At 33.3% G+C, this 17,640-nt stretch overlaps 1 protein-coding gene across 1 annotated transcript; it reads right to left on the bottom strand.

Annotated features, from left to right (window-relative positions):
* Nucleotides 1–8,753: 8,753 nt before the first annotated feature.
* On the bottom strand, nt 8,754–11,119 carry LOC112464480. Its single transcript, XM_025031484.1, has 4 exons — nt 10,750–11,119; nt 10,009–10,280; nt 9,421–9,551; nt 8,754–9,157 (listed from the first exon to the last, which is right to left on the bottom strand). The coding sequence occupies exons 1-4, from the start codon at nt 10,994–10,996 to the stop codon at nt 8,962–8,964; spliced, it is 846 nt and encodes a 281-aa protein (XP_024887252.1). The 5' UTR covers nt 10,997–11,119; the 3' UTR covers nt 8,754–8,961.
* Between the last annotated feature and the right edge of the window lie 6,521 nt (nt 11,120–17,640).

Here is a 17,640-nt window from a genome sequence, read left to right as displayed (position 1 = left end):
TATGCGTAATGAATGTATATTGCATGCATACGTGAATGCTGTGAATACTTCAGGAGTATTCACGATTAATTTTTTCCCTCCGCTTTTTCGTTCGCAAATTGTTATCGCTTGATTTCGAATTTTATCCAAATGTCGTATTAGTCGTGGTCCAGAAATAAATTTCGGTTTTCTCATGATAATAGCTCAACAATTGCTCTGTAGAATACATTATTGTTTGATAATATGTAATAACATCTAATATTAGCTACAGGAATAAACATGAAAAGAAAATATTTTTGTAGGAATTATTTTTTTATAATACACAACTATCTACTTGGACGAAAAGGTGCTGAAACTGCACACGATTCAGTTCAACAAATGATCAAGGATTAATTATTTAATGCACCATTTAGTTGCATTGCAAAAGTCTCGCGATAGCGATAAACAGTCGTAACATTGTGTTTCGACAAATGAAGAATTATTTCTCGTCAAAACGACTATTTTGTTAAAGTAAAACAACTTTTCGGAACTTTTAACATTTAAATACTATAATATATTATAAACGCTATAATAATAAAACCCAAGAAAATTTTAAATTAAAATATACTTAAAAAATTTGCAGTATTTTCGGAGATATGTTACTTTGAATACTGACTTTATGATAATTTCTATAAAATTGCGTCTTTATTTCCAATTCCATAAAATTAAATCTTTAAAAACTCGTTTGTTTAAACTCACATAAATAATAGAGAGTTCTTTTTCTAATATCGATAATATAATTTGAATATTTTTGTAGAGAATTATATATAAAATTTTAGAGAAAAATGCAAGAATAATTAATTTGTTAATTTCATAAACCATCTCGTAGGTACATAGTCTACATTATAAATATTTGTTTTTCAAACAAATATCTTTTTTAAACAAAAGTTTGAAATTTTATTGTCTTAATGCATTTTCTTCCAAGTTAGGAAAAATTAAACTAAAAGGTTTAAATATATCTAAAGGAAATGAGAATAAAAAAGTAAGATTAAAATCAAAATATATTTTGCACACACATAGATTGATACATCAGATCTATACAGATCAAAAGATATTTTATTTGCAGAGTCTCACATTTTAAATTTATTTTCTGTTAAATATAATTACATTCCTATTAAAATATAATTACATAAATCATGCATTTTTCGTATCTAGAGTTTGATGGAATACATCATGAGTTCGGCGCATAGCAGCTAGACTATAGGAACGTCAAAAATTTGAATTATAATATAAAAGTTGCTTCTTGGAATTAAATAATTTTTTCCTTACATGTTTTTATTTACCATCAGAGACATTTCAGTCGATCGGCTAAAATTTATTCATAAATGTATACTTTTGATGCTATAGGAAATGAATGAAGAAGAAATTGTCTGATTTGAGGAGACAAATATTTTAATTTTTTTAATTAAGCTCATATTTAAGTTTTTAAGATTATTAGCATTTTCTAAAAATTGAGTCGTATGATTTTAACATAGAAAAAAAGTCTAGTCATTTCGTGCATATAAAGATACTAGTACATAATTTAGAAAAAGGTCAACAATTGTGTTTTTAGGGGTTATTTCGTATTTTATTTTGGTATATTCTAACGTAAAGTATGAAATGTCTCGTAAGAAGTGTTTACTTTTCAATGAACCTATTTTTGTCGCTACAACTTATATCTATTAGAATTATTTAAAATATACAAATGTGTGATTACTAATTTTGTTTATATCGTTATCTATGTTTAGCCTTTTAATAGCCTTGAAAATTTATTTTTCTATGGGAATTAGACAAACTAATTCTTTTTGAATTTTACTGAATTTTGTCTAATATTTCAGGAAAAAAATTTCAAGATAACATATATTTCAAGATAATAATAATAACAATGATAATAATATGCTAATTTTTAGATAAGACTTTTCAGGATACTGTCTTACTTTCCGAATCTTGAGATTTGGTTATTAATTATCGATATTAATTACAATTCTATTAAACTACTCGCGATTACAGATAACTCAAATAGAATAGACCTGAAGGAAAATATAATTTAATGTTCCAAAAAGCTTTAAAACTACTCGTTTCTAAATTTTAATCAAAATCAATTTTATTATTATTATATTATTTGACGGATTTTTTTCGCCAGAAGGGATAGAACTCTGGGATCTTGAAGCGCAATGTCACTATCTTATATGTATATATTATTATTAATATTATTATTATTATTGTTATTACTACTTAGTGTTTTACTAAGAAAATATATTTTGACATTTTTATATTTTGATAATTTGCTTCTATTATAAATAAATTATTTTTAATTCGCTATTATAACTAATAAATCAATTTATTTATTAATAGAAATAGAGATAGATAGACTAGCTAAGTATGAATGAAAGATTTTATTTAATTAGGCATATATTTTCTTTAATAAATGAATAAATGAATATAGTGATGGACGATCACGATTACACACACAATTACAATTGATGGTAAATAAAAACATGTAACGAAGAAAGTATGTATAAAAAATTACATAAATAATTATATATAAATATAATATGTAATATTTGGTATAATATAAAGATATAAAAATATAAAGATATAACACTATAAATTTAAAAATTATACATATACAGAGTGTCTCTGAACTCAGTGCTAAAACTGATACAGCGGTTCTGTTTAAAGCTTTACAAAAGGTGTTAAAAAATTCAGAACAACTATGGCAACTGATGAAAAATGCTCAAAACAATTAGACAGTTTTTACTTACTTTTATGTGCTAAATCTATATTAGTTTTGGCATTGAGTTCACCCTGTATATACACAGATACTATTTCTAATCACTTACTCTTTAAATAAAAGTTTAATTATCGAAACATATAATGCAATCCTCTTTTACGACAATTATCAAACCGCTAAATGATACGCGCAAATATAGCAAAATAGGTCAAAATCACAAATTATTTATTTATTTTATATGAAATTTTAATTCCTAACAAAGATATCAAAATTATTTTTGTCATTTACGATTTTTGGTCATTTATTTTGTAAATATAAAAAAAAAAAAAAAAGTCATCGAAAAGATATTTTATTTTATAAGAAAGTTAATATTTAAAGAAACTTATCTCCGAATTTGTGTATTTCGCAAATGGGAAAAAATTAGTAAATTTTTCTAAAATTTAAAATAGCTGATAAAAATTCAGTTTTTAATTAGTTGGAAAGAGTTATATCATTTAAAACAGAAAGAAAAAAATTAATGTGGTCGATCGTCAATGTTTGAAAGATATTTCTCTCGCGACAGTCGCAACGTCACTACACTACGCTACAGGAATATGGAACAATGTCTTTTTTTTTATCGAGAAATTTAAAATAGAAAGAGAGATACATGGGCTTCGCACGGTATACATATATGTATGTGTCAATCATATATATATATATAGTAACCGCAACACGACATTCAAAGTCGTTGCGAGAGCTTCGGTATCGGATTACAATCGATCGAAAGTCTGTAGTTAAGTCTGACATGCGATGGGCGGCATCAGGGTCGAAGTTCTTTACACCCACCTTAGTATTCGCCAGTGTTCTTCTGGTAGCGAGGTACATTCAGGGGCTGAAGCACATCCGCGCTTTACCGCTCTGGTATACGTGCCGGGTGTGCCGATCTTCGATCTGTCCTTCATCAAACGACGACATGCATCTGCAATTCAGCGAGTTGGCCAAGAAGCACGGCTCCATTCAGCATCCGCCTCGCCGACACTCGGTCCGTCGTCGTTCTCAGTATTAGGCGCATCGTAAAACATTTCGACGCGAGAGCTTCATCAGTCAGGCGGGTTTGTCAATTTCCCCGTGGAATAAAAAGGAGTATGAAATGTACTTAGGGCATCATTATGAACTCGAGAGAGTAATTCAGTAAAACGAAGGCTACGCAATATGAGCTCAATTGATAAAACAACATGACAAATTCAGTCATGACGACATGACTACCGCGCAACGATTGTCCATTTTTAGCGTGACGAGCGTTGCAACTCGCGGTTTCGTCAATTTTGAAGGGAAAAGAGGGAGAAAGGAAATTTTTCCGATAGCGATAGCGTTATTGACCAATGTATTTTCAGTATTTATAATCGCTGCTTCTGGATCAGGATATTCATCATCAATTGAAGGCTCTAAAAACTCCAAGTCGTCTACATGTGCTAAATTATATAAAATGCGACAAGCGTGTATGACTTGAACCATGCGTTTCTTACAGAAGACAGCGATATCTCTTTATAATACGATAGTAACGACGAATTAAACTGAAATATTCATGAAACGCCGGAATAATATGAAAAATTCACGCAGTACCAATCCGGAAGCCAAACTCAAACACTTAATTGACATTTATATTGATGGTATGTGTGTGTGTATTTTTGTGAACAATATGAGCCTTTCTGACCTATATACAGGCATTTTCCTGAAAATGCACAGTAGACAGTAGCTCCAAAGTTGTCAAAGTCGTAATTATCAGGGTAGTGCCCATGGACAATCGTACAAACAATCGTTCCTCGTTATTCGAAGTAAAGTTCGAGGAGCGTCGCTTAATGATTTTCCAACGGTAAATTACTTTTTTCCATTCGTGAAAAAGCTCACAAATAGGACGGGCTAAGTTCTACTCGTGACGTATAACTTTAGCCAAAGTATATATGCGCCCAATTCGACTCTCGGACTTCTCGGTGAAAGGACAGACATTCTCTTATCAACACCCCACAATCATAGTTTAAGATCCATCAATTTCGACGACAATGATAACGCATGGCTTTCGGCTGGAATTTAAATTACTACGCGCGAATATCGATAGGCACTAACGAGAGCATTTTTTTGTCAATGTAAACATGGACTCGCAACACAGTACGGCGAAAGTGACGTTTACGAGCACAGAGAGAAAGTGCATGATGAAAAGACGAAGTATACAAAAGGACCAAACTAAAAATTTCCAAGTTTTCGAAAGTTGAACACACACACACACACACACGGCGAGACACAATATAAATTAAACAAATGGGAATTTAAAGATTTATTTCATCTAAATTCTTTGACAAAAAATTATTTGGTGTTTAAAGCTTTTTGCAAGAGAAAGTTTTTCACAATTAAAAGCTACTGAAAAACTTACATTTTTAGCAGGATAAAAACTAATCTCTTACATTAAAAAAAAATCTATTTATTTGAACAGTTTTAGTTTAATTAATAAAATTTTTTTACGCGGAGCTACAACTGTTGCTACAAGCTGTTTACATTTACATGAGGAAAATCGAAATTATTTCTGGATAATTTAACATATATAACGATATCGCGAATCAATTTTTTGGTTGAATATGAAACAGTAATAGTATAGTAGTTTTCTCCACTTCTATATTTTAACTACTTATTTCTCAACCAGTGCAGATTAATTAATTATTAATCAGCAGCATCGCAGATCAAATGTCGGGTTATTTATAAATAGTTAATGAATAAAAAAATCATTCTTGGATGACAAATTATTACAGCAGTTGTCACACTATAAATGTTGATCATATTATTTTTTTGACAAATTTTTTCAGAACATTAGTACATAATGGTTGAAAGAAAGCAGGTGTTAATTTCAGGTATATTTGTATTGTGAATGACCCGATATTCGTTGAGCGTAAATTAACACGTTGTCTGCCTAGCAAATTTTATGTTTTATCAAAATTCTACTGTGGCTTGTGTACATCACAGTAGAATTTTCATTATTATAAGCATATGATAAAATATTGTGTAATATGATTAAATATATATATATAAGACTATATATCTTTATATAAGTAATGTCTTAAATTGCGCACCTCTTACTTTACAGTGTTTTTATACTTTACATCTAGCTATTTATATATTCAAAATTTTATATTAAACGGCATTATTTTTCAAACAAACATTTTAAAAAATTTCAATAATGCCGATCAAGATGACAAACAACGTGTTAATTATTGCGGCTAAACCTGGCTTTGCACGAAAGAGCGGAAAGGGACGGAATTCATCGTCGGTTACCACAAGACTGCTTCGGATTACCCCTGTAAATGCAGTGTCTCACCATACGTTCTTTTGCTCTTGTGTTTTTAAGGCAGCGGGCCTATATATACTATAAATATAAAAAAAATAAAATGTAAAAATTTTAAATAAAAATAAAATGAGAAATTGAAGTAGAATACGTAAAATGATAAACGAAAAGGCGAAATCTAATATAGGTAGTAATTCAATTTTATACTAAATGACTTATAAAATTAATCCAAAATCAAACTAAAGCTAACTAAGGTCCAATTGGCGAGTAATCGGTCTTTCTATTATTATCTGATGTGTTTTATATCTTCGAGTCTCGTACCTTTTTCTATTTAAGCAAAAATTCTCTTTATTGCTAGTTAGCTTTAGTTTTATAACTTTAGTTTCTTTTGATATTTACGTATTTCTGTCTTTTCTGGTGCATGGAAAACCCGGTCATTTAAAATCAGAACAGATACGCTTTTGGAGAAACATTCTGATTGGTTACCTCCCACTATGCTTCTTTTGCGTTCCGCTTTTTCCTTTACGTAGGATTGCACCTTTACTCGTGACATTTGACTCGTTATTTCGAGGAAAGTTTTAAATTACGAAAATTCCGTCTTTATTGCTGTAGTATCAGTCACTGCTTGACAGAGCAATGGAAAGAAAGATGTGTATTTTAAATTACACATACAAACACATAAAATGCTGATCATATCATGCAAGCGTTCGCAATTTATTTGAAAACTTTATATTGCATGATTATATAGATCAACACATGTTTATGATAAGGATTATTACGACAATATAATTTAAATGATTTCCACGCATTTTTTTTCGAATGAGACGTACCTACGTCGATGGAAATCTGTCTCTTTAGGGATATAGCAATATGTGCGACGTGTATTCGTGTGCTGTTGCTGTTGCTAGCTCAAATGATTTACTCACCAGCATATGCTAAATCGATTTTTGGTGAGAGCCAGTCGATTGGCTATTTTAGTTTCTATAGCCGGGAGTATCTTCAGAAGGGTACTTCCTCATACAAATAATTTCTTTTTAATCTTCTTTCTTTTTAATCTATTGTCCCTTTTAACCGGGAAATCCTCCTCTTAAACGAGAGTATATTGTGAAGATAGGAAAAGTGGAGGTAACTGACAGTCCATGATTATACAGTCAAAGATATTTCCTCTTAAATCAGGTCTTCTCTTTAACCAGGGATGCCTGTTCTTAAATGAGAAAAACGCGGCGGTTTCTATAAAATACATAATCGAGAAATATTGAGTCGCACCGAATCGGTTTACAGACTGCGCATTAGTGATTAGGTATATACAAAAGAGGTATGTAAAAATTAATTGGCTAAGCGCATCATTTGCATAATGTGATGTCGGTGATTTTAAGACGCGTTTACGAGACACGATAAGACACGCGTTACCTTTCCAACGCGTTATCACTCCATTAACATGTTATATTAATTATAACGCATGCGTTAAACAAGAATATAAAATTTTGCAGATAGTTCATTATCCTTTCGATGACATTTAATAAAATATATATTAAATCAAAATTTTTTTCAGGCAAATTTTCCCGGCGAACGCATGCACTTTTGCGTTGCACGTTTTTTTTACCTCTTCTCTTTGGAAAGTTGTAAATTTTAACGCATGCGTTAAAATTTATTCCGTTACAAGATAGCTCCGTTGCATTCCAAAATTCCACTCAATCAATTTCTAAATAAAATATAGAAATGATTGGGCGAACAGAGTAAGCTCTAACAAAGTAAATTACTGATTCGGATGGATTCCGAGCGTGAGACAATAAGACCGTAATGAGGGATTCAGATCGATCTCTGAGGAGACATCCAAAGTTTCATAAAAGAATTTGTGAGCAATTAAGAATTCTAATCGACTCGGCTATCATCGTCATGACCATATGACTACTGATTTTAGTCAGATTATCGTCAAGACATTTCAGGCCATGGGTTTTGGTCTTTCTAAATTAATGCAATTTTGATGCTTATGTATAAGCATCCTATTTAAATAATTTAATTTCTTCTCTAATCTATTTTAAAAGGTCGCAAGGATCTTCTCTGGATATCTTCTAGTAAGAGTCTTTTCTACCTTGATTTTTGGAACGATAGCTTCACCCACATAGCATGTTATCTCACGTTTCGGAAAACTGTTCTTAATAAATCCTCGATTTGAAGTAGAATTTTGGGGCGCAGTTTTGGACTATCATAACGAGCGATCTCACGTCTATTTAAGTGTAAGTTTACGCGTTCAGCGTGTTATGACACATTAGCGTACCATGTGACACATAAATTGAGATACAAAACTTATAAGCATATTATGCCTTAATGTTAATGATAATATTGGGAGCGTTATTGTATAATTAGCTGACAGGAAGGGGCGAATACTTATGGAAGAAGGAGGACAAGAAAACAGGCCAACATACAAAATGCCGAAGACGCGATCGATGTCTCCATTTTGTTCGCGATATTTGATATTTTCTTATAATTCCGATGATGAGAGAGAGAGAGAGAGTGTGTGTGTGTGAGTGTGCAAATGAAGTGTGTCCCATAGCGACGCTATCTAAAATAGTTCAAGCTAGATGTCGATGTTTGTAGCAGATAAAGAACAATGCAACGCAGCATATTGTAATTAAAATTAAAAAGTCATTAATATCACCGGCTATTTTATTTACCCAGTCCATTTATTTATAATTTTGATTAATACGGCAACACAATACATCGGAAAGAGTATATCGATACGTGTACACATTAGTTAATTAATGTTAATGTTATGTTCCTGTTTTCTGAAGACAAATACTAATTTTGAGATATTAAAAATTTCTCGATTTATTTAAAATAGCAGATAGGTACACATAATTTGATTCACGTTTGTCACGAGGCAAAAGTATAAATAAAGCGTTTCATAACTTCTGAAATATTAACGAGTTGAATTAAAATTATCGTGACCTTTTATGTTTGTTAGGACATTTTTTTTATGTATCTTCTTCGTTACGGGAATCTCGCAATCTCTATAAAGTACATCACAGTTCTCGCCTCGAATCCCCGCTGCACCTGCATCTCTCACGAGTCGATCCCAACCCGAGGATAACTTGAACGATTTCTCTATGTCTTTCCTGTGAAAAATCATAGTGCTAATTTTTAACGCGAATTAAATTCATATTTAGTTGAATTTAAACTCAATCGAAACTATAGTTACTGCATGAACAGATATGTAAATTTTATTACAATTTTGTTTTTATTATTGAATGCAACTGACTGCGAAAAACTTATCCGGTATTTCTTTCCCTTCTTCAGTAATTTTTTTATCTTTATATTAAGTTTCCAGCGTAATTTCGATACAAAATGCATTGTTAAAAATAATAACAGTAAAACCTACGTCAAGTATTTTGCCAGCATTTCACCAGGTGCGCCCAAATCTTTAAAGAGCTTGCGATTTTCAAGACAGATCGTCCTCTGTATGCATCGTACTCTGGCATCGCTGTTAAGTATCTCTTCTTCCTCCGGGGTCTAAAAGTTCGTTGAAAGTCTTAATCTACTACTGGCACACAAACATTTTTGCTGCAAAGTCTGGTATTCATGATTTATTCTAGCAATTTTGTTCAGCCAACAGAAACGAAATGTTTCATCACGGTAAGTAAGCTTCCAAGTGTCCAGCAAACTTGCCCGGCTATATTCGCGGCTGAGACGAGTGACAAAAAACTTGAAATTTAACTTATAACTTTCCAAATTTATTTTTAAATTGAGAAAACTTTTTTCTAAACATGCGATTAATAAATTCCACAATGATCTAAATTTTTAAAAATATCAAAACCAAAGAAATTCAAATTCAGAAACTTCGAAAAGAAACTTCTATATATATATGTAATTTATTAATTTCGTACAAGTTTAAATATAATGTAATTTTAATTAGAAATTTATTATTGAAAGGATTCTCTTTAACTTAACGACATCACAAATAACGTACCACGGAATGAAAATCATGCGTAGCGTAAACGTCCCGCTTTTGCCTGGATGATAATAGATCTATTATCGTATCTTTCCGCTTAACAGCGCTAAGCGTATTCTGTATAATCGCCAAAAGCAGCAAGAGACCGATGAAACTGACTATTACAAGCTGTTTCGATGTTGGACCGATGGAGTGCCCTATCGAGTGCGTTACTGGATATGCAGGATTGCCATACTCGTATCCATATGGTATATTTTCGCTTCTGTGATGCAGAAACGCTCGTTGAGGCACTAAAACATTTTTTTAAAAGGTATTAACAATATGTATCGTGTAGATGAACCACTGCAAGTGTGAATAAAGCAACTTAAACCCACATATTTATATTACATTATTATATTATTGCAACGTTATCAAATACTTATTTTTTTAATTATTTCATTTTTAATTACTTTGTAACCATTACTCATATCAATAATATATAAAAATTACGCAATCGTACAGCATTTGCCTTTTTTAAGTAAGCCCAATTTTCCAAGAAATTATCAAACAAATCTTGTGTTTAAATGCGCATTATTTTTTCCTCCTTTAAAACAGTACGAGTGACACATTCCAATTTCAAAATGATTTCTCGGCTTTGAGATGTTAATGCGACGACCGAAGCGCGACGCGTTGAGCTTGATTATAGCCTCGCACAAAGGATAAGTGATCAAACGACGCCGTCTCTTTCTCTTGGAGCAACTAAAATAGAAAAATCTTTACCGGGGAAAAAGTAATCCCAGGGCATCGCCGGCTGTGGCTGCGGCTGCGGTTGCGGTAGCGGCGGCGGCGGCGGCGGTGCGAGGGTCGCAAAGATTGATCGCGTCATATCCGATTGAAGCGCCGGGTCAATTTTACTTTCCGTCTCCAAAGACGAGCCATTTCCGGAAGTGGGCGGGAACACCACGATTTTCGTATCCTGACCGGCGATTAAAACCGCGAACGTGCCGAGTACCGCGAGTATTTTCATTTTCTACAGGAAAACAACGTCCCTTTCCCCGGCACAAGACGAAAGACTTATGACTTGTCGGATTTTCAATCGGGTTTTTATCCAAGTTTCTCCAAGTAGAATCACCGGGACCACCATACGACCTCGGCTATGACGTATTACTGATAAATGAACGAGATGTCGTGAATCTAAACGGTCAAACCGCCGCGGGGTCGCGAGCGAATTCTCCTTCGTGATGCGTCGAATTCGACACAGTCGAGACAACGAATAAAGTACGAATGATTTCGGGAACGACCGAGGTGATCATTCGGCCCGTTGAACTGTCTGACGAGTTCACGGACCGCGGCTACTGCAATGAGCTAATACACTTTATTCCATTGTGCGGGGAAGTTGTTCTTTCATAGAAATTGTGCTTTCTTTCTTGTCCAGAAAATAGCTCAATTGTGCGGATATTTTAAGGTCCTCTGACTCCTCTCTGAGCCATTTACAAGAACGGATAGTGAAACATTTCCGGAAACAATCATTTTTCGTTGTCTCTATACACAGCAAAGGATAATAATAAAAGGATAATCTTTAACGCAAGTAAGTATATTAAAATCTTTTATTGTACGCAATATATCTTTGAAAGATATTGATTAACATTGCTGAATAAAATTATTCCCCAAGGTCTTGAGAGCTCATTAAATCTGTTTATATTTGCTACGAATTCGTTTGAATCGTTAACTCGAGTGATATGTGTGTCCGTAAGATTATTGAAATCTCTCGAGATACTTTCACTGAACGTTAAACATAATCTTCTGTAATTTCTACTTGAAAATTCCGAGAAATTTAAATATTCCGATCGACAACCATTTGTAAACCGATTATGGAAGATTTTCTAGAAATACTAAAGAAAAAGTATTTTAGCCTCGTTGCGGAACGTCTGATGGAACTTTCACACCAATTTACTGAAATTTATTGAATCTTAAGGCTCGCGCTACGGCCTGGATTAAAATGCGAGGAAAAGAGAGTGGAAGCGCGCTCTGCAAGCTCTGTTCAACAAAGATATTCCATCGACGAGAAGGGGGACGGCACGAGGGGCAGATCGGTTGGTTAACCTAGCTGCGCTGAATGCAAGGGGTTGCTATGGCAATGGGTACGGCAGTAGGTGGGGAAAAGGGAGCCTGGAGGGTTTGTCTGTCTGCAGCCCTTCTAAAGGGGATGATGTCCTTCGTGTGCTGTCTGTAGCCTCTATCCACGTCATCACTTGTCAGAGATGTAACGCTGCAGCTTTGTCAACTTTAAACGTCCATGAAAGCATCTTTTTACGATATATTTTTTTTTATCCAACGTACAATAAATAGGTACTAAATTAAAGTAATATCGATTATTGTACTCTTGCTATATGTTATATTGTTATATATAATTTACACATTATTTACCCTCAATAATATGTTAACATTAAAATAATATTTATTCTTTTTAGAAAGATAGTCAGGGAAAAAGAGTATTTTATTTTAATATGCTTTTTGTCTCTTTATAATGTTTTTTTTTTTCTATTTTAATGAGAAGAACTTTTCTAAGAATACTTTGCAAGATTGCTGAGAAAATTGCATGTGTCGCGCGGGACAATTTAGTATCAAAGACAAAAAACGCTTCACAGACGAATATCTAAAACAGGCGGAATTTCCATTATCTTTCACAGCTCAGTAGACTCTCTAGAACTGATAATCCAAAAGGAAACACTTCACGCTCTAAGTGTCTCACCACCCACTTATACTTCTCACTACCGTGACACTATGCAAACATAGTACTTTGTTTATTATTCATACCTACAAAGATCTCTTGTTGCTACTTTGTGAGAAGCGCCTATCTTTTCTTATGCTATTAGAAAATAAAAAATAATTTGAGATAATAAATTTTATAGAAGCTATACACATATAATTTTTAATATTCTCAAAAAATTAAAAAACTATAATTGCAATTTTGAATAATAAAAGACAAAGATTTATTTTACAGAAACAGAATGATTGAAAATCCAAAGTTCGATTTATTATCTATATCAATTTTATATAATTTTAATTATAATATTAATTTATATATTAGAAGGTTTCTTATACAGTAGCGTTTTAATGTAAAATAATATAAAAAGAGAAATATATAACAATAAATAAGTGAGATATGATATTACATTAAAGAAAACGCTGTTAAACGGTCAGGACTGGACCTTGGTTGCCCAATAATAGTATTTGTGTGAATTATACATGCAATTCTTCGCCTTGACAAATCACCGTTACTTTCGGACTTGAAACGTAGTCTCAATCAAAGCCAGAACAGAATAATTAAATTGATAACCAATTTAATCACATTAACACATTTTTAAAAAAATTAAAAATAAACCATACGAGAAATATGGGATACATAGGATAGGATACGGAATATATCGGATATGTTGCGAAAAATGACACCCCAACCAAGATTCGAAACTGAATCTTCTTCATTCCGTACGGGTGTCTCAATCAATTCGACCACCTCAGGCATGCCGATTAATTCAATCGGCAGAATTGTTTCAAGCAACATTTTTAACTATAATTCGTTATCCCTAATCTTTTTTCTATATGTTAAATAAAAAATTAATAAATAAAATAATCTAGAAAAAGGCTCAAATGATTAAAAATCAAACATACAAAGAAAAGGCACAAAGCCGTAACAAGGTGTTCGTGTTAAATTATTTAATAAACAAGTATACTTTTCTACCATATTTCTCATATTGTTTATTTCTAATTTCCTAAAAAATGTGTGTTAGTGTGATTAAATTGATTATCAATTTAATTGTGTGATTTTGCTGTTCTGGCTTTGGTTGAGACTGCGTTTCAAGTCCAAAAGTAACGGCGCGTGATTTGCCAAGGCGAAGAAGTGCACGTAAAATTCACGCAAATAATATTATTAGACAACCAAGATCCAATTCTGATCGTTTAACGGCGTTTTCCTTAATTTGAGAAATATGTATATGTATTTACATATATATATATATATACTATGTTTATTTTATTTCACATTTAAACGTTATATTAAAACGTTCTTACATGTCGCGTATCCGCTACACGTCCAGTCTTTGAAAGTAATATCTACTCTCGTCTCTCGAATGTCTCGCGCCGCTTATTACCACTTTACCGTGGACAACAAAAGGCGATGCGCTTTTTTTTTTCAGAGTCGACGAACATCGCGACTACATATCGGGGTCACATCGATGGACATGCCGCGTGAACGAGCCGCGATTTTACGCCAACGCGACGCGAGTGAACATTATATTTTTAGATCGCTTTTGCAACGGCTGCCGCGCCGTCGGCTGACACCTGCTACTTTTTTTATCAGCGTCCAATGACGAGCGTTCTCTCCTCAGAGCGGCAATCAGAGGTTCGTCACGCTCCATTATCCGTTCCGGAGCGACGCCCGCCGCTGATTTTACACGTTACGTGCCTTTTTTCACGGCTGCGTTCGGACATCTCGACAGAAGAGGGATAACGAGATCGCTCCTGCACGGTCGATTAATTATAAAAAATTGCGAGCAGTAGTAAGGTAAATACAAGTAGGTCGTTTAGAGACTTTTATTCAGGGCTGTACTTTTGTTTAACCAAGAGAACCATTCTAAAAGATTTTTATGAAATCTATAACTAAAAAACGAATGTTATATTTCTGTCACACTAAATATTTTGATATTCCTTGTGAACATCATCAGCAAGATATAAAGATGTATAAATTCTTTTCACAAAATAAGCCTTCCAGATGGTGCTGAGACGCGTTGAAGCAATCTATCATTTTGACACACGTTTTCTAAATAAAATCTTTTTATCCTACCGTGACAATACAAACTTTTCGTATTTAAAATAATGCAATAATGGTAGACTGGAAAGGTATATATATTTTTCCGGAGAATATAAACTGAATATATACATTTTGCTCAATCGATTGTATCGTGTCCGATCATATATAGATTTTACTACTACGTAGTACTCAACTGAAACGATTCTCGAGAAAGTGTTTTGTCGACAGCTCTGAAAAGAGACATGATTTAATTCTTGATCAATTATTTGTTAAAATATATTGTAAAAATGTAAGATATACTTATTATATTCATTTTTTTGTTATGTTTGGAATTAATTTGTCGTAAACGTAAATTCTTCTTTCATTTAGACATCAAGTCGAGACGGAGAAAAATAGGTAGCTCAAACGTAAATTATTTAATCGAAATTGCTGTTTCGCGTGCGTTAGAATCAATATTGTCGCATATTATATCTGAAATCCTCCTGCTTCGACATTAATGGGATGCATACAACCTGAAATCGTCGTTCCATAATTCAGGAATGGAATATCGCCGAGGATCCATTTCGGGTCATGTGACTAGGGAAATCCCTTAAAGCCGAGAGATCTCGGCGGTTTCTTCTTCTCGCGGAAATCTATTTTCTCAATTCCGGGAAGAGGAGGTCCCTCATATAGGTTTTTATATCCCTTCCTGTGCCGTACACGTGCTCTCTCTGTGTTTCAGGTTAATGCAGCTTTATATGCAGGTCGCAATTCTTGACGTTTACTTTACAATGCTGATTTCTTGATGGAATTTAATATACGAAACATTCCGCGTATTTCAATATCCATGACGGATATTGTGGTACTCGAGTACTCAAACTATGTGTATTTGCAAATTAATTAAATACATGCACACCGAATTACGTTTCCAAAGATGTGTAAATTCGACGAAGTACACAGGCCTATACATGAATCTTTAAATCTTCTTTTATTATTCAGATTATATGTCGACATGAAAAGAATTTATTTATCGATGAAACGTTAAACGTTTCTTTATACGAATACAGCTGAATACAAAATTAGGTACCGAAATGTTGTAGAGAGTGTGACACACGATAAATAATAGTTCTAATTCTCAACGCGAGAGAAAATAATTGTTCTATCCGAAATACTTTAAATCTAAGAACAAATCGATATCCGCGCTCGCAGCTTGCAATCCTCATATGGTCGGAGATTCATCTTTTAATACGTACTTAGCATCCAACTACGCCATCTTGTTCTTCAGCGGTTAGAAATGGACCTTTATAATGAATCCTCGCTATTGATCGTCACTAAATTGAGAAAGCATACACATTTCTATAAGGAAGCGTTAATCTAATTTCTGCCATTTAACGCTTGAGAAATTTTATTATTAAATTGCATTTTGAAATTATAATTTATTAAATTATAATTATAATTATCTCTACTATTTATATAAGTATATATATTTCTACTATTTAAGTTTTATATGTATCTATAATGGAAGAAAATATATTTAAATTGATCAATTTAATCATTTACATATTGCAACACAAATCATGAAAAATCTCAGAAAATGCGCCCTATAAATTTGAACAATTTTAAAAAATTACAAATCAGTTATTTTGACTGCTTTAGTTGTTCTAAAATATGTTGATTTGCTAATTCTAATATTAATAAACTAAAACTATTTATAAATTATGTAAATATATTTTCTTTCATTGATTTCGTAAATACAAAAAATTTGCAAAGAAATACTAATAAAATAAAATGTGTTTCAAAAATATACATGGCAAATTGTAGCATTCAAAGATACGGGAAAATTAAAATAGACTCGTCTCGGTACTGAATCTTTGCGATTGTAGAATGAAAGGAATTAATTTCCGATTTATGCTTATCCACGCGGCGAACGGGAAACGGCGGACGAACGCGACCTTCCCCAACGGTCTCGGATATTCACGAGCGCGACACACAATGCGATATTATTACGCGCTACCTCGCTGCGCGGTAAAGTCGCCTGTCGTCGCGCACACGTCCGAGTTGTGTGTCCACGAGTGGTGTGTCCTCAGGCCTATGCACACGTGCGCGTTTCCACCTGCCCGCCCGCGTCACCACCCATATTCATCCGCCCTTCGAAGCTGCGCTACGCTGACCTTGTTCCAGCTCCCAAGAAAAAGCAGGTTACGTGAAATTTCCACCCTCCCTCCCGAGGGAGGGCTCGACCTGCATTGCCCTAACTATGAGAGAGAGAGATGCATTATTCGGTCACTTCACTTATCTAACTGTCAGGCTTGAGAAAATTTATAGCGATCTGAAATAGCACATAAAATGGATGATCTGCAGGTCGTAAGTGAATACCTCGAAAATTGTATGTGTAACAGAGAAAAATTGTTCGACTCGCGAGATTATTTCCTATTAGAAAATGCATCTGAGAATTCGGAATATAGTCAGAGATTTGCACATTTATACGATACATCGGTAATGCGGACGTTTCTTCCTCGCGTATGTTATGAATTCCGATACATTATGAATAGATTAGCTTTTACAGATTTTATATATTTTTACACAAAAACCGCTGAAGCGACCTCGAAGCATTTTTATATTAAATTTCGTTTGTTTTTAGTTTTTTAATTATCTCATCCTCAATTCAAATATACATACGTGGCACAAGTTCAAAGAAATTTAATTAATAGCATTATGTGCTTGGAAAATAAAACTGACAAGCTATTGTCCGCGTGTATTATTATCGACGTTGCTCATTACAGGAAATTTACTGCATTTTATCGAGTTCCATGCGGCTGATAATGTGGTTTTTCTTGCGCTTCTCTCGTGGTTTGTATAAGATATATTTAAATCGGTCAATG

This window comes from Temnothorax curvispinosus, unplaced genomic scaffold, assembly GCF_003070985.1.
Source record: "Temnothorax curvispinosus isolate PA1 unplaced genomic scaffold, ASM307098v1 QBEX01014262.1, whole genome shotgun sequence".
In the NCBI taxonomy this organism is placed as follows: domain Eukaryota; kingdom Metazoa; phylum Arthropoda; class Insecta; order Hymenoptera; family Formicidae; genus Temnothorax; species Temnothorax curvispinosus.
Note: the sequence above shows the minus strand (reverse complement) of the source record. Positions and strands in the feature narration are given on the sequence as shown.

Bases quoted from the DNA above. Each gene is read 5' to 3' on its own strand.
- LOC112464480 (XM_025031484.1), bottom strand. From the start codon at position 10,996: ATGAAAATACTCGCGGTACTCGGCACGTTCGCGGTTTTAATCGCCGGT. The intron at 10,281-10,749 runs GTAAAGATTTTT...AAAATGTTTTAG, and splicing joins CTGGGATTACTTTTTCCCCG to TGCCTCAACGAGCGTTTCTG. The intron at 9,552-10,008 runs GTACGTTATTTG...ACGAACTTTTAG, and splicing joins CGCATGATTTTCATTCCGTG to ACCCCGGAGGAAGAAGAGAT.